The 25,180-nt window shown below is 43.1% G+C and overlaps 2 protein-coding genes across 2 annotated transcripts; both read left to right on the plus strand.

Moving 5' to 3' along the window:
* Nucleotides 1-354: 354 nt before the first annotated feature.
* akap8l (A kinase (PRKA) anchor protein 8-like) lies at nucleotides 355-8,418 on the plus strand. The gene is made up of 13 exons (XM_041036771.1): nucleotides 355-487; nucleotides 1,253-1,291; nucleotides 1,704-1,968; nucleotides 3,399-3,999; nucleotides 4,588-4,702; nucleotides 4,807-4,856; nucleotides 5,202-5,232; nucleotides 5,379-5,484; nucleotides 5,809-5,950; nucleotides 6,213-6,318; nucleotides 6,416-6,546; nucleotides 6,905-7,000; nucleotides 7,267-8,418. Exons 1-13 carry the CDS (start codon nucleotides 463-465, stop codon nucleotides 7,672-7,674), a joined length of 2,115 nt encoding a protein of 704 aa, XP_040892705.1. The 5' UTR covers nucleotides 355-462; the 3' UTR covers nucleotides 7,675-8,418.
* Nucleotides 8,419-10,016: 1,598 nt separating this feature from the next.
* On the plus strand, nucleotides 10,017-25,180 carry LOC121180388 (bromodomain-containing protein 4-like). The gene is made up of 22 exons (XM_041035760.1): nucleotides 10,017-10,087; nucleotides 12,308-12,464; nucleotides 13,420-13,663; nucleotides 13,761-13,853; nucleotides 14,618-14,755; nucleotides 14,901-15,033; nucleotides 15,217-15,554; nucleotides 15,648-16,019; nucleotides 16,273-16,401; nucleotides 17,431-17,652; nucleotides 17,827-18,050; nucleotides 18,146-18,246; nucleotides 18,350-18,607; nucleotides 19,113-19,211; nucleotides 19,317-19,709; nucleotides 20,314-20,925; nucleotides 21,649-21,749; nucleotides 21,823-21,943; nucleotides 22,203-22,336; nucleotides 22,484-22,674; nucleotides 22,866-23,109; nucleotides 23,199-25,180. Exons 3-22 carry the CDS (start codon nucleotides 13,532-13,534, stop codon nucleotides 23,265-23,267), a joined length of 4,104 nt encoding a protein of 1,367 aa, XP_040891694.1. The 5' UTR covers nucleotides 10,017-10,087; nucleotides 12,308-12,464; nucleotides 13,420-13,531; the 3' UTR covers nucleotides 23,268-25,180.

The following is a 25,180-nucleotide window of genomic DNA, read 5'->3' on the forward strand; positions in this document are numbered from 1 at the left end:
TGTTGGGAAACAACAGATAGACTTGTGTGAAGGAGCTGGTGGAGCATGCAGGTCTGAGTTGTAGGCATGGGACAGAGGGAGATGATGAGGAACAATCAGGTGCAGGAATTCACATTGGGAGTATTACTGAGCATGAGCAAGAGAGCGCGGGTCAGGGTACAGCTAACTTTTTCAGGGACACAGTTTTTTTTTCATAGGGTTTGATAGATGAGCAAGAAAAGCTAAGATGGTCTATTGTGTAACATGGTCTAATGTGTAATTCACACTTTGGAGCAGAAGGTGGCGGTATTGTGTTAATGACTGGATGCTAACCGCCGTAAATCAAGAAGAAGAAGGTGGACGAGGGGGGCGAATTACGAAGAAGAAGAAGAGAGCCCAACACTCTTGCTTCGCTGACCCACTGCCGCTGGGTCTGTTGCTGCTCGTGTCGACCGTATTGTCTGAACAGCGCACTGAAATATCATGGACGGCAGAGGCTACGGTTCTGGTAAATACATACTGGCTATTAAAGATCGCAGTGGTGTTATATGGCCGCGTAGATGCTGTTACTGTGGCTGCAGTTATAATTTAGTGTTTCGGTTAGCCACACGCCGTGTGTAGCATTGTCTCCGTATGTTAGCCATTAGCCGGTTCACATTTTTAGATTGCTGGCAGCAGCAGCCACCCAATACCCTGCATTAGCCCGAAACAAAGAAGCGTTAGCCAAGTGTTAACTAATATTTCATGTCTGTTGTGACAGTGAGCAGATTAACACGCTCACTTAAGAGGAATCAAATCAAACGGCCCTTAAGCTAACATTAACGAAACATGGCTAGCAAAGCTAGTCACTTCGCCATCGGGGTGTTTATTTGCTAATATGCTAACATCGAGGATCGTGTGGCCCATTGTTATGTTGGTGTAGGGCGTGTTAGATGCTCTGCTAAAGTTAGCTGGCTAATTCCTTTAAAATGGAGTCAGTGTGGGAATAACAGTCTTTTAAAGGCTGGTTAATAAGATGGCCGCCTCAACAAAAAAGCACCCAAAACTTAAGCCGGTTAAACATTACCGTCTACTACTGATGTGTTCTCTTAGACAGTAGCGAATTTACCATTTGCACTAAGCGAGTTAAACAGAAAGCTAACTGTTTACTTGAGGTGGGGGAAAAACAGCTGACTTGCGTTTGGTGACCTAATGTATTGGCAGATTTAAGTGTGAAATGTCACCATTTATTACTTAAGTTTGCTAATGCCTATGTATTATCTTCTTTTTGTAGGTTACTCCAGTTGGGGAGGTGGAGGGTCAGGAAGCAGAGGTAAGGAAAGGAGTCAATGTGCTCCTGCACTGTATGATGGTGCAGACACTATAGCAGCATGTCCTGCTGTAGGACTGCAGCCAGTGCCAAGTTTGTTTTATAAAGCTAGAACTAGATGATATTGACAAAATCAGATATCAGTAATTTTGATACTGCAATTGATATTGTAACTGTTTGTAGTATGGCTACAGTTTTTTTTTTTTTTTTTACAAATGTGTAATCAAAAATGGGAAAGGATGAAATAGTCAAAATCTGAGGAGAGACTGATATTTGTATAATAAAAATCTAAATAGGTGTTTTCCCATAAGACAGATTTTGATTAAATGACCAGTGGCTTCACCACCAGTTTGTTATTATAGTAAGTGAAGTGACTGTGGTCACATTAATGTATTACAATTCCTCACTACATTAGGCTCCGGTGGCTTTGACCTGTATGGCGGAGGTTATAAGGACTCAATGTCTGGGCTTGGGGGCTATGGAGGAGGAGGCAGCGGCAGCGGTGGTGGAGGTGGAGGAGGAGGCGGCGGCGGCGGCGGCCACATGAAGAGAGGTCTCTCGGGAGCATCCCTGCTTTCATCCACAGGCACACATGCAGATGCAGTCATTGCCAAGATTAACCAGCGCCTGGACATGCTCACTCAGTTGGAAGGGGGGTTGAAAGGGACTCGGGGTGACAGGTAATAACCTTTCTCTTTATTCTAATCCATACCACCATCATCACATACAACTACTGCACAACCATAACAGTAAAAGTATTAAATTTCACACGTGTCTTTCTTTGACATCTCTTGATGTCTTGGTTGAGAATGTTGTTTCTGAATGTTACATCATACCTGGACAACATCCAACTAGTGAAGTGTTGCTTGTTTTTATATTTATATGAAAAAGGATCCCAGTAAATGTCTTGATACACGTTTTGCTGTGATGTAAAAAGATGCTTTGGCCTTCCAATGCTATTGATAATTTCAAAGTCAAACATTCACGTCCTAGTTTTGGTCCTGTAATAGAAAAAATATAAACAAAGGCCATGTCAGTGTCGTTGGAAACATACTTGTTACTGTTTCAGAATGATGAGTTTGCTCCTGTGAATTGGGCTGTTTTAGCTTTCTAAGGCATTCACTTACATTTCACAACCAGTCATGGTGAAAATATGTGCCTCAGTTCCTGCGTGGGATGAAAAGAGTTTGAGTTGCTTGAGGGCTGCATTTGAATGCCTCAGCATCTGAGGACGCTTTGATTGCTCCCCGTTTGCAGTGTTGTGGTTTGTCTGATCGCTGGGAGGAAATGTTGTGATCCCTCAAAACCTCAGACGTTGTGAAAATGCATGGCCCTTCGTTGGAGGTGCACACACAGACTAGCCCTTCAGTATGAAACAGACTGACATCCATGCACATGAAGCCAGTTCATCTTTATGTAGCACCTCGTGAGCATTGCTTTTTGTCTTGACTTTGTGTTTATTTGATCATGCGCTTTTGTGTCTCTCATCCTCCATGTGACCTAACCCTCTGTTCTGGCTTTAGGTTGCACAAGAGTGATGAGTTTTCAGGTGTTAGCTTGATATTACTTTGTCAAGCTGAAATGTTATTGAAGGTTGCCAGCAGTATTTACAAAAATGCCCTAATCCTGGAAAAAAACAAACCCAGTTTGTGTTTTATCCCCTTCCCAGAGTATTCACTATAATCCAGTCACCTCTTGCACCTGTCTCAGGGCATCACTGGTTCTGTTGGACCATGTCTATGCCTGTTTGAGGATTCACAGCCTATCCTTTAACAAGGAATTGGGGTTAAGAAGCAGCATTTCCCTGATCTCCAGGATACTGTTTGACCTCCAACAGAAAATGTGGTTGGACAAAACTAAACTCAATAATAAGAGAAAATTCATTACTGCACTGTAAAAGACCACAAGCGGAGTGTTAACTTGTTCTGGATCATTAATTTCTGATCTAATGTGGTTAATGAAATAAAGCTGGGAGTGCCAAAAAAACAAATGGAGAAAGCGAGACCATGGAGGAGATGAAATAGCAGGTGGAGAAATCCAAACCTGTCTGCCCTCCCTGCCTCCTTTGCTCTCTGCTTTTCTCTATCAATCCTCTCCCTCCCTCCCGCAGGTTTGACCAGTACGAGTCATTCGACTCGCGCACCTCTGCTCTCACCTCCTCCCGAGATCTCTACAGATCTGGCGGCGGTAGCTATGGTTATGGTGATGGCCGTGGGGACAATCTGCTCATGGGTCAGCGAGGAGGCTCGGGCTTCGGAGGGGGAATGGGGCTTGGGGGAGGAGGAGGCTTTGACAGCCCCTCCTCTTCCTATGGAGTCGCTAAAATGCGACAGAATATGAGGGAGCCCTTCACCAGTGGCCAGGGAGGAGGTTCTGGAGGTGGAGGATGGGCTGGAGCAGGCCGACGTTCCCCCAGAAGGGGTGGAAGTGCCGGGGGTCGAGGAGCTGGAGGAGGGTTTGGAAGCCGCAGGTCTGATCCCATACCATTAGGTGGTGGGAGGGGAAGTGGTAGTGGTGGCCAGTCCCACCACGGCCACTCTCCAGGAGGTGGTAGAGGCAAGCTCCCATCCCTCCTGTCCAACCGCATGTACCCTGAGAGTGGGGGCTTCCATCAGGGTTCCACCCAAGGGCCTCACGACTTTCCTGGGAGGCATTTTGGAGGTGGCCCACGGGCTGGCCGCCAGCGAGGCCGCAAGAGACCCCTCAACAAAGTAAGTACCTCCAGCCAAATAAGACCTCCTCAGACACTGGGCAAAAGTTAAGCCCTTTCTGGTTCCCTCCTTTTTGCATCCTCAACCAACTGGCAAGTCAGCATAAAGTGCTAGTACCTGCTATGTGCCATCTAAAGCATTTTGCCACAAATAACCCCCCGACATACATGTGACACATCACTTGCTCATATAAACTCCTCCCGGCCCTTTATTAATGTGGTCAGAAATGATTCATGGAGCTGCCCTTTCTGTACAGTAAAGGCAAGTGACACTTTTCTCTGCCCGATTCTTTGTCTTGTTTACCTGTGGGGATGTTGGTTTCACTTTGTAGGATTTATTTTGATTTTCTTTTGGCTTTTGCCCCAGTCCTCGGTAGTCTTAAGATGAGACTAACGCCATTGATGAGGAAATGTCCAGAGAAGGAAACCGTATCAAGTCTGCTAATTGGCCGTGACTAGCATTAAGTCTAGAATTTACTGTTGGGTTGATGATGAGTTCTGGCTGTAGTGTGTACATGTTTTTTGTTTTTTCTTTTGGGGGGGGGCAGAAAATGTACTTTTGAGTGCAAATTTATTTTGTTGACTGTAGCAGGTGAAGCCACAGCGTGATGTCCAGAAGAAGAGAAAACAGACACCTACTGCAGCCGATGAGCCAGAGTCGAAGATAAACAAGACGGAGAGTGCAGGGTCAGAGGCTACCCAAGGTACCCCCTGAAATACATGTGTGGTATACTCAAAATAATGAACCATGTCAGTTTACACTTCTACTTCTGATGTGGTCTAATGCTAATGTGCTCTGTTTTCGTAGAACAAACTGAGAAAAATGGCGACGACAGTGAACCAAAGGCTGCAGCTGAGGTGAGTAGAGGTTATTTGACAGGAACTCTAATTCTTTTTCTGATTTAATTTAACATCATATCTCTTCAGATTTAATTATGTGGTATTATTCAAAACAAATGATAAGGATAAGATTATAATTTTCTATAAGGGCAACAGTTTGTTGCATAAAAGCCTCCTCCAGCACTGGCAAAGATGGCTGAAATAAACACTGACTAGTTATATCAAAGGGGTATTCCTAAGCTGTAGTATTGTACAGGCACTGAAGCTAGGAGAGAAGGATTGAAACATCTATAAAGATAAAACCATTTTATTCTTTATTAAGTTAGTGCCTTTTTATAAACAATGGGACACTTTTCTTTACAGGAGACAAAACCTGCTGAAGACGGAGATACAGGTAGGCTTAACTACAGTTGCCTTTCACTGATTTTATTTCTTTCATGCTGTGCTTCGTCGGTTTTGTACATCATTACTTGTCTTGCGCTGTAACCCTCTCGTGGAAATCTTGGCATGTCTGACTTCTGCTCTTGTGCTTATGATTAGCTGCACTCAAACAGGAGGAGAAGAAAAAGCCACTGGGCAAGCAGAGCCCAGCCCAAGTTCAGGACAAACATCCAAAAATGAGAAAGAGAAGGGGCTTCCTCGAAAGGTGAGAGGACAAATTAAACGCCCCTAATGCCTGCATTATTGTCACCCTTCTTTTTCTGTTTTCTTTTTCATTTTTTGTTTATTTTCCCTTTTTTCCCACGTCTTTACATCAACACTGAAAAATGTATCTACATTGTAGTTCCTTTGCTGATGGTAAAATGGCTTTTGTGAATTTGGTCTTTTACTCTTAAAACATGCATCTAAAATGTATCTGTTTTTTCTAAGTCTTTTTGAAATAATTGGTTAATTTTATTTTGCCATGTCCTCAAATAACAACAACTCATATGGTGGTTTTTAGGACTAAGACTCTAAATTGTTTTTTCAGGGTGATGTTTGCATGCTCTGTGTGCAAGTTCCGTTCGTTCTACAAGGAGGAGATGGAAACCCATCTTGAAAGTCGCTTCCACAAAGACCACTTTAAGTTCCTTTCCAGCCAACTGTCCAAGCCCACTACAGACTTCCTCCAGGTGACTGCGATTTGTCAAACATCACACTCACAGTCATAAGTATTTTACCACCATGGCTCCGATTTCAAGGGATGTGCTCATTGTAAATGCACTAAAATTGTCATTTTAGGCATTGGTTAGCTTGACAGGAATGTCTGATACATCATTTCTTCAACATGCAACAGGGTCACCTGAGTCACTAATAAATTTGTTAGAGGTTATGAGTTGATAAAAGTTATTTGAGGTGTAAACCAATCAAAACTTTATTGTTTTGTTTTTGTAGGAGTATTTGCAGAACAAGTTTAAGAAGACAGAGCAGAGGGTCGGCCAGTTGGAAAACCACAGTGCTGCAATCTGCCAGGTGTACAAAGAGCAGGACCTCACCAGGGGTAAGCAGCAGCAGCTCTGTGTGTGTTTACGTTTATTCACCCAAGACAGAAAAGACAAAGCGGCTGCTCATTGCAGATATTTCTCACACATCTGTAGATCTTGGGATGGAGCACTTCATGCGCAAGGTGGAAGCTGCTCACTGTGCAGCATGTGACCTCTTCATTCCCATGCAGCCCCACCTGATACAGAAACACGTAAAGTCTCCTGACCACAACTACAACCGTAAGGTATGGTATATCATCCGCAGATGGATCATTGTTCCACAGAAAACTATTTAAATTTACTGTTTGCTTGTTTATGCTTGTCACAAACTGATGCTGTTTAACAAAATCACTAAAACATTATAGTAATCACTTTTTAAGTTGCAGTATCGGTTAGAATAATTTCACATGGATACATCCCTCAAATCGCTGAGCCCTACATTAAACAGTGGCTCATAGCTTTAATCCTTCCTGTTAGAATAAGGGCACACAAACATCTGTAATTTACTGCTGCTGGGAGAAGAACTTCAACTTGTGTCTCATAACATCGCTGTTAGAATGTTATGATGGACTGTAATGATGGTTGTCCTGTCTTTTATTCAAGGGTATGATGGAGCAGTCCAAGAGGGCCAGTCTGTCAGTTGCTCGTAGCATCCTTAATCACAAACTCATTGGCAAGAAGCTGGAGAGTTACCTCAAGGTATGTACAGTGTGAAGTGCCTGGACAGGGGCAGGCAATCAAAATGCACTGTACAAATGCTTGCACCGAATTGACCAGTGTTCGGTTTTTTTTTTTTGTTCTTTGCAAATAGGAATATGTTTTATTGCATAATTTTAAACTAAACTGTTAAATGACTGAAAATTGTTATAATATACTGTTCTTAACTCATGAATGGGATGATGATGATGAATGGAAAAGGGCTCCTCGATAAACAAATATACTTACAATAGTTCTTTCATGTTCAGGGTGAAAACCCGTTCATCGGTAACCAGGATGACCAGGATCCAGAGGACTCTATGGTGATGGACGTGTCAGAGATGGAGTTAACCGGCGAGATAGCAGACGGTCAGACAGAGGCAGCACCGGTCAAAGATGAGCTGGTGGCAGAAGGAGACACGGGCCAAGAGGCGGTTCAGGGTGAAGCTGCAGCAGCGGAAGAGGAAAAGATGGAGGAGGAGCTAGGAATGGGGGGAGAGGAGGAGCAGGGGAACCAGGAAGAGGAGGAAGGTTTTGAGGTTGGAGAGGAGGAGGAGGGTTACGTGGTGCATGATGAGATTGGTGAAGAAGGATTACAGGGTGACCTGGAAGGAGAGGAGGAGGATGAAGGAGTGGAGGCAGCAGAAGCTGAGGAGGAAGACAAGACTCATGAATGACTTTTGCACCCTGGGTGTGACTTCTCAACCTAAACATCTGTCTGGACCAGTGACCCCCACTGTCCCTTTCAATCCCAATACATTGTCAGGATTATGAAGAATTATACATACATGCTCCCACCATTTTTCACTATCTAATGACTGAGCTTATATAATGGTTTTTTTGTTGTTGTTATTGTTTAAGGAACAGGTCCACATTTTGGGAAATATTTTTATTCACTTTCTTGCTGAGAGTTAATAAGATTAGTTACGCTACGTAGCTGTCTTAAGTATGTCAACCAGCTGTCTTTAGAGGTGTGGGTAGACTTTTTGCCTGCGCTCACTCCAAAATTATCACAGACACGAGTTATATCAATCTTCTCATTTAATACCGGCAAAGAAAGCCAATAAGTATTTCGAAAAATATCAGACTATTCCTCTGAATACTTTTTTTTGTGCCTTTTGTTAAAAATATTCTTAACTTAGAGTCAGTTCTTTAGGATTTGTTAAGAAGTCATAAGTATTGTAAAGTTGTGATGTCTTTTTTTTTTTTTTTCCTTATCAGAGTTGACACAACGCCATAGCATTCTGTCTATTGCCTGTAGTCATGATGAATGGATTATTTTTTTCCCCCAACGCTGCTGTGACTGAGATACTGGACTGTGGATTGTCTGTAGAATATGTATATGGGTAAGTATGGGATATTCAGAGTGAATGTCTGTCATGTCATCAACAGTTTTGTTTCACTCTTAAGAAATAAAGTTGTTGAATAAATACCAGTTTCTGTGTTTTGAAGATTTGGATGTGTGATTTGCCTGATAAAAGTCATGGTAAGAAAAGTTTAAACAGCGACAGGACTGACCCTCTGTATAGATTAAATGCAAGATTGTCAACAAACGTCAAATGCAAAAGTTCAGAAGGCAGATTGATGATTTAATTCAACAGGGTAATTAATCAGTTTGTTAAACCTTAAAGAGCATTCATGCCATGGATTTAACAACATGTCACCTTGCAGTCGTAGCTTGTGTTTATTTCGTATTGATCTTGTCAAAAATGAAGACTCGTGACTTCAGTTGTTTTTTGTTTGCAACCTAGAATGGTGTTAATTTACCCTATGTATGTACAATGTACACATTGTACATACTGTACAATACATACACATAATTTACATAATTTTGGTCGTAGGAGCCCATACCAGGTTCACATGACCAGTCTGCACCAGTTTGGATGAATCTGCCAGCCTTAGTCAAATCTATTGACAGCTTCCTTGGATTTAACACCATCCCTCACCACAAGGAGGCATACTAATTTCCTTGAAGTGGAAAGGTTTTCCCTGTAATAGTCTATAGCATAAGGTTTGACTGTTGCCTACCAAATCCCTCATTACCACTGGGTTAAAGGAGTGTCCATTAAACTTACACACATCTTTATGAAAAAAAAGAGAGACAGAAATGTATTTCACTATTTCTGGAACATACTTTTAAAACCAGTGCCTTCTTTATTTGTGTTATTTCTTCTTCTAGATTCTTAAAGACGTTTGCACATGCCACAATTGCTTCCTAATTTTTTACGTTCATGAAATATACAGCTGCTCAGTGACCGTTTGCAGCGGGGGTTCTATTTATTTCTTTACACTTAAAAAGTCAACAGAACATATCATTTGAATGGGGTTTCCCAAAATTCATACTAAATGATCCGGATCTGCCTAAAATCTAAGCGGTTCTTCCCTGGCACGTGCGTCATGCACGCACCGAGTTCCGCGACTGTAAAAGAAGGCACTGCTTTTAACAGGCCAAATTTATTTAATAATCTTCTGTTGTGTTGGCTTCTTATTGATAATTTAAAATGTCTAATTTTTGTACTTATTTATTTCCCACTATTTTCTCTACAAACGACACAGAAGACCCAAGAGACCTACCACTACAACTACCACAAAGAGATGCAGAATGACCAAAACAAGGGGTAAAACTGCTTTAAAGAGACGTAAAACAACCACGAAGAGACACAAAACAGTCTATTTTAGAGAAAAAAGAAACGGCACTCAAGAGACACTGAGGGACCTTGTGCCATATTTTTGTGGTGAGTTGGAATAAAAACATGCGTAACTGGATTTTCGCTAGTGTTATTTACGTATTGCATCTTTACTTGAGCAAATGCGTCAAAGACAAAGAAGCGGAGGCCAAAATAAAAGTATTACAGACACTGACCTGTTTTATGGTTGAAATTATTGCAAGGTATTGCATGATGTTAACCGGGTGTACGTGTGTGTGTGTGTGTCCGTGAGTGAGGTGAGGGGGTGGAGTCTCGGGTGACATTTCGCCTCACAAACGCTCAGCCTGCCCCGTGCGTCTGACGTCATCGACGTCAAACGGGACTGTTTGTTCTGGATTTGGGGCGAGGAAGGTCTGCGAGCGCTGACAACCGACTGAGGAAGGTAAAAATAGCATTTTACGGTTTTGTGTAGATGGCATTCGTATATCAAACGAAAGCATACGACCCCTGGGATGCGGTAAAAGGTTTACAACGGGCATCGGTGGCGTATTTCGCGCGCTGTCAGTGTGCGCTTCGGCAAGCGGAGCATGAGCTGTCTTCGCAGGCCTTGCACCGGTTCGGGCACACGAGATAGATGGATTTTTGCCTTTTAACTTAGCCGGATTTGATGTTATCGTGAATATTCTGTGTTGTATCTTTCTTCTTTGAATGATTGTGTTGAGGTCGTTTCCGTGGCGTAGGACACTCCGTGCTGTCAGTGTGCACGTTAGCTGCAGGTCGGTATCATGCTAGCTAGTTAGCTGCTAGGCTGTTTGTTTGTAGCCCCGTAGGCCGTATTCGTGACAGAAGTTACGTCCTTTCGGCAGCGTAGTTTACGCGCGATGGCGCAGAAGCTCATGGGAAGTGCGACGTACGTCATTTCGAGAATATCAGTCCCGTCCAAGTTGTATTCCGAAAGGCCGTTTGCGTGCGGAGCTGTCACTCTGCCCGCCGTGGAGTGGACATGGCGATTAGATTAGATTAGATTCAACTTTATTGTCATTGCACATGTACAAGGACAGGGTAACGAAATGCAGTTTAGCATCTAACCGGAAGAGCAAAAGCAGCAAGTGCAAAATATACAGTATGTACAGGTGACAATCAACATGATATACAGATGAGTGTTCTATGGACAAAATGTGCAGCTAAATAGCTATTATGAACATACTATACAGGTGAATTTGTTGTACTATACAGATGAATTATGCCACTAAATGTATGTACAAGTAAATAGGTATTATGAATATATACAGGTACGTTTGTAGTGTAGAGCAAACGTGTAGAGCAGCTTTGTTTTGGAATAAATTGTGCCTGTGTGTGAAATGTGGCTGATAATTAATTTTAATGTCAAAATACTTCACAGTGCAGATGTTTTGTCTTTTGCTCAAATTACTTTTCGACATTGCTTGGCGCCTAATGTACTGTATATGTTATGTGAATGCAGTTGCGTAGTGACAAGACTCAGATTTTGTTAAAGCCTCAATCATCAACCACTGTCTCCCGGCCAGTTAGAACTGATATTGATATATGCTAAGGTAGTCCAGCACCTCAGTTTTAACACAGCATAAATCACAGTATTGGACATACCATTGGACAGTGCATTAAGAAATTTGTTCCCATACATAGTCCACTTAAGATACAGATCCTAGATTCTCATGGTATTGATTAATGTCTGGAATGTTTGCTGACAATGACTGAGTTATCTAGTATCACAGTGTTTGTTTTTGTCTTTTAACACCTTGTGATATGAGCTTATAGCAAAAGATGGGTATTTGTCTTGCAGTATTTGCAACCACCTTTTTATGTATCTAATAGAGCAAGCTTGACTAAGGCACTGACCAAAGATTTAGGTCTTTGGTCAGTGAACTTCAGCAACCGTCGAGAGATAAAGATGTTAGCTCAGAACAGACTACACATCAGTATTCAGTTTTCTTGATTTAAAGTAATACACAATATAACCTAAAGCACAAAACAATATAAAATAAATTATAAACATTTACTTGTTCCACCTGAAAACTATAAAAGAATCATCAGAGTACTTGAATGATTTTCTTCTTACAAACCATTCATTGTGCTGACCACTTTCCTGGGGAATAAAGAAGAGAACACACCAACAGATTTTCTTTACATGGTCTCTAACATGTGCATGTGGTCATTTTTGTCCTTTACTTGGAGGAGTACTGAAAGACATATATTGGCAACAGAATCGATCGATACATTAGTAGGGGTCTCTTGCCTGCAAAGCAGACGGATTACTGCACTGAAGGGATGTAGAAACTTAAGACAGGAAGTAAGGTGAAGGATTATGACATTTCAGAAACCTTTATTAAGACATCAGTGTTCGGACAAGATGCTGTCTTGTGCTAAGAACTCAGAAAAAGAAAAAGAGGTGCAGGTGACATCAAGGTGCCATCAAATTTCCAACATTTGTTCCATTACTGTTGTATTGAAACACCACTCTCTCTGCGCCTGCATTATGGGCTCTGATCATGGCTGCTCACGACACAGCATGATCAGACTTTTAACTGGTATTGTGTTTTAATGTTTGTAGGAAACAACCCACATGTGATATGTCGGCTACAAATTCAGTCTGTCGCCCCTCACTCCTCTGTTTCCCTCACAGGTTTGACGCTCTGCCCTCTATCAGTGTGTTGTGGTGTCCTTGCCCCCCACAGCGTGTCACTGACAAGCCTCCCGTGTTACCTCAGGACATCGTTGCCTGACCAACTGAGATATGATTACACAACTGAATTAGACCATAGCTGCACGGCAACAAACATGTAAGTCCCGAGAAAACAATTGTCCGTCTTCTGAAAACTGGTGTAAGCAGATGCAATGCCATTTAAGACTTTGAGAAAAGAACTCATCAGTAGCAATTTTTCCTCTCAACCACTTCTTCTACTACTTCTACTACTAATACTACTTCTCAACCACAGGTTCTAATGTAAAAAGTTGTAATTTTATTTGTAGAAAAAAACACCATGTGTCTGCTTACACCATATAAGGCCAAAATAAATGGCATCTGCCAAAAAAAGCGAAAGATTTAGCGTATTAGATGCTTCAGACAACCGTTGCAGCTTGAGTCAAGTAATTCAATACAATACGACTTCTTGTAACCCATGATCCTGAATGTGTTATTTCATTTTGAACACTTCATACTGTACCTAATGTCTTATAGTGCACGTAAATGTTGGGCAGTGCTACTGGTAGTATAGATATCAGTAATGTGTTTACATCTTCCACTTTTGTCACGAGTTTGACATCCAACAGTCTGTAGTTGGTCTGGAACGCACGTATTTGTTTGTGCATTTAATGAGAAATGTCTTTGATGCATTATCCCTGTTTTAAGACAAACTGCAACGAGGAGGAGAATGTCAACTACATTATAGTATGTTTGACTGCTGTCAGAGCCGTTACAGTGCCAAAGACGAGATGGTGTGTTTTCTTGAAAAAAAAATATTCTACCATGCCAGGTTTTCTCCCTCTTGCATTGAAGTTGTAGAGCAACATGCAGACACTGCTGACTGACAATGAGGTAGACAGATAATCCAGAGAATGAAGTGAAATGCTTGATACGGAGTCTGATAGTGGGTTGGTTTCAGCTTGGTTTCAGCTTTGAGGTGTGTAGCGATGCTGACTGCGGTTTGTATCCTGAGAAAGTTAAGTCAGAGTTGGTTTCACTAGCAAATGCGGTAATTGCAGCAGCAGTGATTCATTTGTTGATCATCCTTGCAGAGAGTCAAGTGAGGAGTGTAATGGCCTGAGGGGGCTCCCCCCAGTCCCACCTGCCCCTGCCAGGTCCAGTCTGCCTAAACTGTCTGCTCAGCCACTGCAACACACAGCTGCAATGGGAGACGGACTGGAGGCAGGCAGCAGCCAGAACCCTCCCTCTGCCCCACCGCCTCTCCCCTTCAACCATCCAACACCTAACATAGGAGGGAACTCCTCCAGACCCAAACGACAGACCAACCAGCTGCAGGTAGAGAGATTTCTCTTTGTTGTTATATACATGTGAAAGCTGTCTGATATTTGGACTTGAGTTTGATTGTTTTTTTAATGGTGTTGCTCTTTTTCAGTACCTGCTTAAAGTGGTGTTGAAGACTTTATGGAAGCACGACTTTGCATGGCCCTTCCAAGCTCCTGTAGATGCCGTCAAACTCAATTTGCCCGTGAGTTGCGTGTTTACCTGTGTGTTTGAGTGCTTGCAATGAACGGTATAGTCCAAAGCATACAGCTAGCATTGTAACAGCCGCCAAATTAATTTTATATGCAAAGTGGCACATATTTGTGTAGGTGGATAAGCCACCCAGGAATAGAATATGCCACTGTTCTGTTTGTCTGCCTTGGTTTTCCAGAAAGCCAGCATCTCACTGTGACAGCTGACTTGACTTCTTTACAAGAGCATCAGCTTCAAAAAGTACAAAAAAAAGGACATTTGTTGCTGCAACTAACAATTTCATTAAGGATCTGATGAAATCTGTGTATTTTCTCTATCAATCAGTTAATTGTTTGACCTGTAAAACATACAAAATAATGACAAATAACAGATATTTGCGTTAACTCTAAAGCAAGAGTAGGAATAGTAGCAAATCCTCATATTTAAAAACTAAACTATTTAAATGATTAGTCGATTATTAGAATAGTTTACATTTAATTTTTCTGTCAGTTGACTTTGGTCCATAGAAAATCCACAGCAGCACCTCAGATTCACTTTATCTATACACAGTGTGCTTTGGGATCTTGTTAATGTGGCTCTCTGCAGCGGCTCAAACATTTGCCACAGCTGATAAATAACAGGGTTGTCTGCCCCCAGCATTGTGTTTTGGACTGAACGCAAAGATATAAACATGTAATCTGTTTTTATTTCCTCACATTCTTACCTGTGTCCTTGTCAAGATGCTAATTTAATACCCTCCACCTGCTCTCCTTCAAGGACTACTATGAGATCATCAAGAATCCTATGGACATGGGTACAATAAAAAAACGGCTGGAGAACAATTACTACTGGAATGCCCAGGAGTGTATTCAAGACTTCAACACAATGTTCACAAACTGCTACATCTACAACAAGGTTAGCCACAATACGAATAGCCACAATACCTGAATCATATAAGAGGCAGTTCTGAAGACACTGTCCTACTCAGCTTATTTTATCACTCAAAGAGAGGAGGCCTCTGTTCAAAGAGCTTGTGCCTTCTACATGTTTGTGTGTTTAGCCTGGGGATGATATTGTCCTAATGGCGGAGGCCTTGGAAAAGCTCTTTCTCCAGAAGATCACAGAGATGCCGCAGGAAGAGACGGAGATTGCTGTGGTCAGCAAGGGACGCCGCGGGGGCAGATGGGAGACAGGTACAAGTTGTATTGTTAAATCAAGTTTTAATTGATTCATGCTTGTTAGGTACATCCTGTACCACTGTTGAACATTTCATAATCCGCCCAACAGGTTTAAACTAGGACTCGCCCAGAACAGTTGGTGTTTTTGTCCTTAATTAAATTTTTGTGATCTTCTTGCATTTATATTTATCTGTCCAGCTCTGATCACAAAGTCGGATTCAGGACAAGACTCATCGTCCCCCTCCACCACCCCACATACGCGAGGCTTCTCATCCCCGTCAACCAATCCACAGACCCGTCCTGCACCTGCCCCTCAAGGTCCCCCTACTCTGCCCCTGGTCCAGCCTCAGCCTCAGCCTCAGCCTCCCCCACGCGTGCCTCCTACACCCACCTCCCATGCGCATCTGGGACCCCCATTCCCCCTCTTAACTCAAGATGTCCTGGCCCAAGGCATGACCTCTGTTCCCCCTCCAGCTCCGACACACCCAGGCCTCCATCCTGCCCCAATGCTGCAGAGCTCCCCTGCTCTCATCAAGGTAAGGAGATGGGGGAGAATGAACTGCCATTCTTATAGTACACAAGCAGATCTGATGTCATTTTCTTACCTCTGACCTCTGATGCTCCAACAGCAAAGGAAGAGCCAGAAGAGAAAAGCAGACACCACCACACCCACAGCCAATGACCAGCTCAGCGAATCATCTCCTGTGTCCGCCGAGGCACGGCCACGGCGAGAGAGCAGTCGTCCATCAAAGCAGCCCAAAAGAGAGGCATCGCAGCCGGATTCTCAACATCACCTGGGTGGTGGTTTGGACACGGGAGGGGTGGTAACGCCGAAACGTCAGGAGCAGTTGCGTTCCTGTGCACGCCTTGTCAGAGAGATGCTGTCCAAGAAACACATGGGATACGCCTGGCCTTTTTACAAGCCTGTTGACGTAAAAGCTCTTGGCCTCCATGACTACTACGACATCATCAAACATCCCATGGATCTCAGCACCATCAAGGTGATTTTATTAGGATTGGTGATCAACATATGAGTTAATATGTAGTTAAATGTTAAGAAACTGATCGAGCATCCTGTGTGTTGGTAATTTCAGCTTTCAGTACTTGGTTTTGTGGATTGTTTTGCCGTGGTTTCTCATGAAGTTTTGAGGTGTGATACGAAGCCTTACGTCAGTAATCAGCTTTTACACACAGAACAACATGAATGAGGACTGGTCTTGATGATGACAACACGTTTTTGTTTGACTCCTTCAGAAAAAGCTGGACAACAAACAGTACAGAGATGCTCAAGAATTTGCAGCAGATGTCAGGTTGATGTTCTCCAACTGTTACAAGTACAATCCTCCAGACCATGATGTTGTTGTCATGGCACGCAAATTACAGGTAAGCCACACCTCTCACATACTGTTAAGTAAACCATAATAAACATTGCACCATACGTGCAAAAGCATGTGGACACCCATGTAAAGCTGAATGGGTTATGCCCCTACAGCCAGGTTCCAAAATCTTGTGGAAACCCTTCCAAGAACAGTGAAAGCAGAAGATTTATGCTCCTGGTTTTGGAGTGAGATGTTCAGTAGTTATAATATACACTCCTAAACAAAATCTTAAGACCGGGGGAAAAAGTATTCGCATTTCGCACCAGTGGATTGTTCATCTGTGCGGTAATGAGCGGGTCTTTCAACAGGACAACGCTGCAGTTCATATCACCCAGGAGAATATCGTTGCTCTTTTGGACCATCCTGCATGTTCCCCTGATCTAAATCCCATTGGGAACATTTGGGTATGGATGGCAAAGGAAGTTTCCAAAACCGGACATCAGTTCCAGACCATGGATGAAGTGAAGTTGTGAAGTCACCTTCACCACATGGAACAACATTCCCACCAGCCTCCTGGAAACGCTATCATCAAGAATACCTAAACGAATTTTTGAAGTGATCAACAAGAACGGCGTGGCTACTCACTACTGAGTCCAAATACTTGCAATTTTTCCCCTGGTCTTACAGTTTTGTTCAGGAGTGTATACGGGTTAGATGTCCACATTCTTTTAGCCGTGTATGGTTGGGTACTGCTGGTTTCATCCAGTATCAAATTGGGAAACATACCTGGGTTTGTTATTGTTTGTGTTGAACACATCAACCTGTTGAATTCCCAGTATAATGACTCTGTCAAACACTTTCCAGCGTCTTTGTTAACATGGCTTGTCACATAAACACTTAAGCCTGTGTTTGACACTTATTCAAGAGATGCAAGGCACAAAATTTCAAGAAAAATACACTAAAAATGCTATGTCATACTTATAAAGCAGATACTGGGACATGTTGTACAATATTTTTACCTGTGCATCATTTTTTCCTATTTCCTGAAAAGGTTTTCAAAAGATATATCCCCTGTCCTTGTCCTTCCTAATAGGACGTGTTTGAGATGCGTTTCGCCAAAATGCCTGATGATCCAGAGGAGCCCACCCCTGTTCCCACCCCGTCATCGGCCCTCCACCCTGCCCCCTCCACTCGACAAGCCCCGCCTCCTTCCGCTGTGTCGGAAGACGACAGCTCCAGTTCTTCCGAATCGGAGTCCTCGGGAGGAGACTCAGAACACGAAAGGCAACAGCGATTGGCTGAGTTACAGGAACAGGTTAGAGGATGGAAAATGAAGGGGGAGGGAGGCTTATGAGACACAACAGGTGGGTGGGCCATGCAGAACAGCTTTACCGAATGTGGGTAATTGCTGAAACACGGAGAAACAAATGTGCAGGCTGCCGTCTTTTCATCTCTTAAGACCACAATTGTGTTTTCTTGTGTCCTCTAGCTTAAAGCTGTCCATGAACAGTTGGCAGCGCTCTCCCAGCCGCAGGCCTGCAAGCCCAAGAAGAAAGAGAGGGAGAAGAAGGAGAAGAAGAAAGAAAAGCACAAGAAGAAGATGGGAGCAGAGGAAACTGTGGAGGCCCCTCCATCTGGAATGCTTCAGGCTCCTAAGAAAAGCAAGAGCAGCAAGGAGCCAGTCATTGGGAAGAAGGACAGGAAAAAGCCCAGGTAGGTTTTACAGTGGTAATAAGATAACTGATTCTGCTGTAGCTGCGAGAACTGGAGTGTTAACTGGAGCTAATCAGATCATTTGTCAATCACAGTAAGAAAGAAGGAGTTAAAATCAGCCGTCCAGCTGTGCCCCCTCAGCCTGGGCCCACCCCTCTTGTCCCCTCAGCCTCTCTTGAAGCAGAGGATGACATAGGTATGTATATGAGAGGTATGTTGAGCATGATTTTGTCTTTGGAAGTGTATCTGTCTCTAACAATGGGCCACTGTCAACCCGTTGTTATGCTTTCCTCCTCCAGATGTATTTGGGGCTGTGTCCGCCGAAAGATGCAAGCCGATGTCGTACGAGGAGAAGCGCCAGCTGAGCCTGGACATCAACAAGCTGCCCGGCGACAAACTGGGCCGCGTCGTGCACATAATCCAAACGCGCGAGCCTTCGCTGAAGAACTCCAACCCGGATGAGATTGAGATCGACTTTGAGACGCTGAAGCCTTCCACGCTGAGAGAGCTGGAGAAATACGTCTCCAGCTGCCTCAGGAAGAAGAAAAAACCCTCAGGTAGGCTGTTTGTATATGTACTCAATGGTTATTTTAAACTATTGTCATGTTATTTTTGTCACCATCAATTAATATTACTAAAGACTCTGCCATTATTTATTAGAAAATACTGTATGTGGAGTCATGACTTGTTTTTTTTTGTTTTTTTGTGTGATTCTAAGCAAATTGTAATTCTAAGCAAATTGTAATTAAAAACTCACAAAATCTGCAGTTTGAGGCTTTGTTTTAAACATTTGCTGTCATGTTATTAATAACAGTGGAACACTGTTGATTAAATTTTGATTTAATTAAACAGCTTACATGTAAACGTTGCATGTAATTTAGCATATGTACAAACGAATCACGGCATGTTTGCCTAACTAATTTCCCCAAACAAGACTTTTTGGATTTTTTTTGTTTGTTTTGTTTTAGTCTTCACACCGGCTGAATGTCTTGTGTTTACACGAGTGAGATAGAAACTGTCAGTCTGTCACTTTCTGAATGTTGTGGGTGGGTTTTGTTGCAGCAGAGAAGCCTCTGGAAATGACAAATGTGACAAAGATGAAGACAGGATCTTCATCTTCAGGCAGCAGCGACTCCTCTGATAGTGAAGACTCTGAGAATGGTAACGTACACAGTCAGTGTTAAACAGCTGTCAGTATGTCATTGTGAGAAACAGTAGCTGTAATTCAGATTTCTGCGTATTTCCTCCACATACGTCTGTCACCAGGGCTGGTTCCCAAACAGCAGAAGAAGACCTCGACTAATAAAGACACCAAGAGACCACACCACCAGTCCCTCAGTAGCGGAGTTGGCCCAGTCCCTCTTCAGCCTCAGCCTCAGCCTCAAATCGTCCAGTCCAAACCACCATTTGTCCCCCCTCCTTCTGTCCCTGTTTCTGTCCCATCTCTGGACACCTCCCAGCTGTTGACCTCAGGATTTGATCCTCTGGCCCACTTCATGAACCCACACCTGACGCAGGGAAACGCAGAGCCGAATCCAACCATTACTACCGCTGGTGCCCCCGTCACCTCTGGCCTCCTCAACACAAACACACCCAGAAGCCAGACGCCCACTGAGACGCACCCTTTCCTAAACCAACATCCCATCATACCCTCACCAGGTACGAACTGTTCTGTGACACATTTTTTTCACTTAGGGTGTTGTCACAAATGCAATATTGTTAATTATTTTTACAACTGTATTTAATAATTATGACTATTAATAAATTTATTACCTTTATATCTTTGATCCATACTGACATACACCCAAAGAATCGGCTAATCCTCACAAAATGGGATCTGAAACCAGCACATTTCTGTTTGATAAATTACAGCTTTCATTATATTACACCCAGTTTCTGATACTATTAATGGCAATGACTATTTTTCTGCTATAGCCATTAAATGTATTATCACTCAGTAGTTTTCTCCTTATGTGGTAGTTTGCATGGTTAGTAGCGGGGTATGCCATTCTCATACTGGATTCACATGTTGTACGCACACTTAGGTTAGCACTAAGATTAGCATTAGCAACCACAGTCACCTACAACTGAAATCTTAAGAATGATAATTTTAAAGGAATAGTTGGTATCAAAATGAATGTCTTTTTGTTTCTGCATTAATACTTCTGTCAATATGAAGATGCCAGTCTTCATACCGACACACTTTGTTGTTGTCGATTTTTGTTTTTTGGGATTCTCATTCTCTTCTCGTCCTGTTTTGCAGCGATCCACAATGCTCTTCCCCAGCAACCATCAAGACCTAGCAACCGTGCCGCACCGCTTCCTCCCAAACCTTCACAGCCTCCCCCGTCCTCGCTCCCCTCCCTGCCTCCATCCTCCTCTCCCCAGCTTCAGCCCTCGCTTCCACTCACCCTTCCCCAGCCTGTCCCTCGCCCTCGTGTCCCTTCACCCCCATCACATGGCATCTTGGGTACCCTCTCGGCACAACCGCCTCAAGCCCTGCTGGAGGACGACGAAGAGCCGACACCCACCAGTTCTGAAACCCCACCCCTGAGCCAGGTGCACACCTACCTGCAGTCTCTCCAGGATCGAACCACAGCGCAGACCCAGCCGATGCACACACACACGCATTCACCCATGCAGGGTGCTTCTCAGCTGGTCGCTTCAATACACACGCAGGCTATGACGACATCCACCCCTGCTCTGACGCAGAGACACAGCTCAGGCCACGCGCACATGCAGCAGCCATTTCCACACACGCACATGTCAACGCCACAGCAGCAGAAGGGGGTGGCCCTGCAGCAGAAGGTACAACAGATGCAGCAACATCAACAACAGCCGTCTCCGCGAAGTAAAACAGAACCTTTCTCAACAGGTGAGATACATTTTTACACTAAAACAAATAAAGGTTTATTTTTCCTGACTTTTTTACTTTTGCTTGTTCATGCTAAACACCAGATTCTAAAATACCCTGCAAATTAAATTGTCTGAGAAGGAAGAAATCCCTATTTGGATGAACATCTCGAAATTCAGGTCCCCACTGAGGCCATAACGTGTTACAAGAGGTCACACAAGTAGACAGTGATTAAATTTAGGGGTCAGAAGGCAAGAAAGAGGGGAACCACAGGTTTAAGGAGCAGTAAAACAGCTGCTATGCTCAAAAAAGGACATGGAAAAAAAGTCATTACGTACAAAGACTAGTATATAAGTATTTTATATACTGATACATTAGTACTTTAACACAGTAATGTTTTTGTGTTTGTCTGCAGTTTAATTAAAGCTGGTTTGAGTATTTGTGTCATACCTGCATTTGGCCATGTTGTGGTGCTAGCTAACTTCCTCTCAAAAGATCACCACAGCCTTCAAGGTGAGGGTTTTTTAAAAGTGGATGCAGCTGAGGACGCGTCTTTTTGGCAGGTTTCTGCTCATATTGTTTACTGAAGAATTGCAAGACTTATGATACATAAATAATACTTTGTGTCTGCAATTGCAACATTTGTACCTGGAAACCTCTACACAATCATTTCATTTGTGTTATTGCACATTTAGTTACATTTGGCGCTGAATTAAATAATGACGTATTTGCTTGTTTTTCCAGGTTGCCTGCGTGAGAGCCCGTCTCCCCTGATGATGCATTCTCCTCAGATGCCTCAGTTCCATACAATGGGACAGCAGTCACCCTCACAGACCAAGAAACATGTAAGTGAAATGCTAAAGGGACAGCAGACTCCTGACAGCAGATCTTTGTATTTAAACGTTTGTCCTTCTGTAGGAGCAGAGGTCCAACCTCGTGGGGGGCAAAGAAGAGAAGCCCTCCCAGTCGCCAGTTCTGCCCCCCTCAACCTTCAGCCCTGCTATGCGTCAGGAAACTCACAAACCTGACAACAAACACAGTGAGCACAACAGACTGTTGTATTTCTTTATAGTCGATCTGGTCTGAATGTAAAGAATGTTGCATTTACTTAGACGTAACTGATTTTGGTGGCCCAATCTGAGCAAGACAACAGAATCATTAAAAGGTAAAATGTGTGGAAAAGCTACCAAACAGATCCACAGCCACCTCACAGAGACAGAAACAGAATTGCCTATGAGCCCCTGTCCAGTGAGTGAAGGTGCATACGTATTGTTAATCATCATTTATGTCTGCCTCAGGATTAGATCTGAAGCCATTGGATGGTTCACGCCCTGGTTCTCGCCTCCCAGACTCCCCAGCACTGCCCTGCTCGCAGCAAGACAACAAAATTAAGCAAGAGCCCAAAACTCCCATTGCTCCGAAGAAGACACAGGTGTGTATGAGTGTGTGAGATGAGGAAATAATGTCATAAGCCATTAAAGAAGACACCCTCATCTGGTTTATCTGTTTTCTCTCCTTCATTTAACCTGATATTTTCTACCCCCACCGTCCTCCTTGTCTTTTTCTTCTCTTCTCCCAGGATGTGAAGTTAAAGAATATGGGCTCCTGGGCCAGCCTGGCTCAAAGGTCCCAGTCCACACCAGCCTCCTCCGTTCGCTCCTCCAGCGACAGCTTTGAACAATTCAGACGGGCCGCAAGGGAGAAGGAGGAGCGAGAACGACAGCTGAAAGCACAGGCAGAGCAGGCCAGGAGAGAGCAAGAAAAGCTACGGTAGGTGGGAGGAACGTACAGGTATTAGAATAATGAGCCAAGGTTTAAGAATCATAAAACACGTTTTAGCTCCTCTTTTATTTCTTTCAAGAGCAGCATAGATGAATGTAGGTTTACTCGTGGCTAATGTTAGCAAGCTTAGAAGACACAGCACGTGAATAAAACTATTTTTACTTTATTTTATGCTGAAGCCGTGACGACGAAGACACAATGGAACAAGCTCGTCGAGTGCAGGAAGACGCCCGTCGTCGCCAGGAGCAGCAGTCGCCACTTGCTCCCACACCTCCAGCCTCCACCCCACCCACTCACTCTCCACAGGCTCCACCCACACAGCCACAAGTCCCGCCCCCACCATCCACGGCTGCGCAGAACGCGCTCGACCAGCAGAGGGAGATGGCACGCCGCCGTGAGCAGGAGAGGCGCAGGAGAGAGGCGGTATAAACAAAACTGTAGAAAAGAAACGCAGATTTTTGATTTTCAGTGACAGCCTCTCATGCTTGTTCGTTCTCTCGTCTCTTCTGCAGATGGCTGACACCATTGACATCAACTTCCAGAGCGACCTGATGGCCATTTTTGAAGAGAACCTGTTCTGAGAGGGACAAAGAGGATGATGGGAGTGAGAGAAGGACCTATAGACACACATAAGAAAATTAACGAAATACATACAGACCACAATGCTCTGATACACATGGTCGCTGCTCATACCAATACAAACATACACTTAATAGTAACTGTCCCTTTCTCTCAGTAGTTGAAACAGCTGGCTTGTGTCATATGAAGGGGGGGGGGCGGGTGGGGATGTGAAACTGAGAGAAGCAACCCTCTTTTCCTCCAAACTCAGATATGTTTTGGTGTCTGTCTTGGCGTTTACGGTTGTTGTTTCTGGGTCTCTGGGGACGACAGGTCGAAAACAGACACTGAAATAATCAGATAGTCGGCTCCCTCAAGGAAAATAAGAATGAAAACAAGGGGACTTAACTTTTACACTTAAAAAAGTAATGGCAAATGGATTTAAGTTAAGTGAAAATTAAGAAAACCTTATTCTCTAATGTCTGCGAGAGAAAGGGGTTTAATAGGAACGGGTGAACAAATTACAAATGGACAGATCACTTTGTTCTTGTTTTTTCCTCTCTCCTAATCTTGTCTCTATTACTTTATTTTAAGTTTGAATTTTAACTGGGAGGGTTGGGCTGGTGTGGTCGAGTTTGTCAGGTTCAGCGGTCATCTGAGAGTCAGTCGTTTTCTCAGGACACAGTGGAAATGAAACGCCCCCGCCACAGTCGCACACTTTTCTAAAACATCCTTCCTCCCTTCACTTCCTGCTACTGCTCCCTCTTCAGTCACGAATTGAAGAGGAGGGGATTTCAGAGATGCTCGGTCTGTGTGCAAATTCAGTGAGAGAGGCTGATGAGGAAGGAATGATGGCATTTTAAAAGTTTCAGAGTGTGTCCTTTGCCTTAGCGCTCTGGCCTGTAAACTAATGATCACACCCTACAAATTATACATATTATATATAAATAGATACATGAATATATATTATATACGACGTAAAGTCAATGAAAAAGAACATGAGAGGGATTTGGATTGCGGGGAGCAAAGCTAGTCTCTGTGTTCATCTCTAAGCTCTGGTTTTGATTTTGTAGAATTTACTGTAAAGAAGAAGAAAAAACTTTTTTATGATTCTATTGAGAGGATTGTTTCGTCTGTCTTATTCTCTCTCCTACCTTTCCTGTTTTGTTTTTGTTTTTCGTTTTTGTTTTTCTTTCTCGACTATGCCAAAACCAATCTATTGAGTGCTGAAAGTTCATTCACATTTTTTACATAAAATGCATTTTCTTTTCACTTTATATTAAAGGCTACGTTTTTATTGCTATTTAATTTTCCTTTATCCCCTTTTAAATCCGAAGTTATGCAGCAGTTTGCTCTGTAATAGTTTGAGGAAGTGGTTCATGCTCGGCCCCATCATTCTGTAGTTGTCCGATAAATCTGCACTTAAATGTTTCATTACTTACTTACGTCTTTTTTTCATTATTTCTTCTTATCATGTTTTCTTAGCCACCTTGTCCGCCACTCTCTTCTTCACAGCTTCTGCCGTCTGTATAATAGGTTCATGTTTTGTCATTCTGTCTTTTAGTTTTTATTTTTGAAATGTTTTTGTCGTCCGTGGTAACAGTTTTGGGATGTCGTGTGCCATTGTGTTTTTCTGGAAGCGAGAGATTTTCCCAGCTTCTGTAGGTTGGCCCAGAGATCTGTGAGTGAATTCTATAATCACTTTCTTTCTTTCTTTTTTTTTTAATGTTTCATTCATTTCTTTTCCCTTTTCATATCTGATTGTTTTGAGTTTATTTTGTTTTGTTTTCCCTTTGCTATTTTCCTTCGGTTTATTTTACCCAGGGCAACCTGTTGGCATGTTGGTGAGTGAGGCATTGAGGTCAATAGATTCATCTTGTTCAGAGTACAACATCTTTTTTAAGAAAAGTATTAAAATAATATTTAAAAAAAAAAA

Source organism: Toxotes jaculatrix, chromosome 4, assembly GCF_017976425.1.
Source record: "Toxotes jaculatrix isolate fToxJac2 chromosome 4, fToxJac2.pri, whole genome shotgun sequence".
NCBI lineage: Eukaryota > Metazoa > Chordata > Actinopteri > Toxotidae > Toxotes > Toxotes jaculatrix.

Excerpts from the sequence above, each read along its gene's own strand:
- akap8l (XM_041036771.1), top strand. The coding sequence starts at position 463 with ATGGACGGCAGAGGCTACGGTTCTG. Across the intron at positions 1,292-1,703 it reads TGGAGGGTCAGGAAGCAGAG|GCTCCGGTGGCTTTGACCTG; the intron begins GTAAGGAAAGGA and ends TCACTACATTAG. Across the intron at positions 1,969-3,398 it reads AAAGGGACTCGGGGTGACAG|GTTTGACCAGTACGAGTCAT; the intron begins GTAATAACCTTT and ends TCCCTCCCGCAG.
- LOC121180388 (XM_041035760.1), top strand. The coding sequence starts at position 13,532 with ATGGGAGACGGACTGGAGGCAGGCAGCAGCCAGAACCCTCCCTCTGCC. Across the intron at positions 13,664-13,760 it reads GACAGACCAACCAGCTGCAG|TACCTGCTTAAAGTGGTGTT; the intron begins GTAGAGAGATTT and ends GCTCTTTTTCAG. Across the intron at positions 20,926-21,648 it reads AACAGAACCTTTCTCAACAG|GTTGCCTGCGTGAGAGCCCG; the intron begins GTGAGATACATT and ends TTGTTTTTCCAG.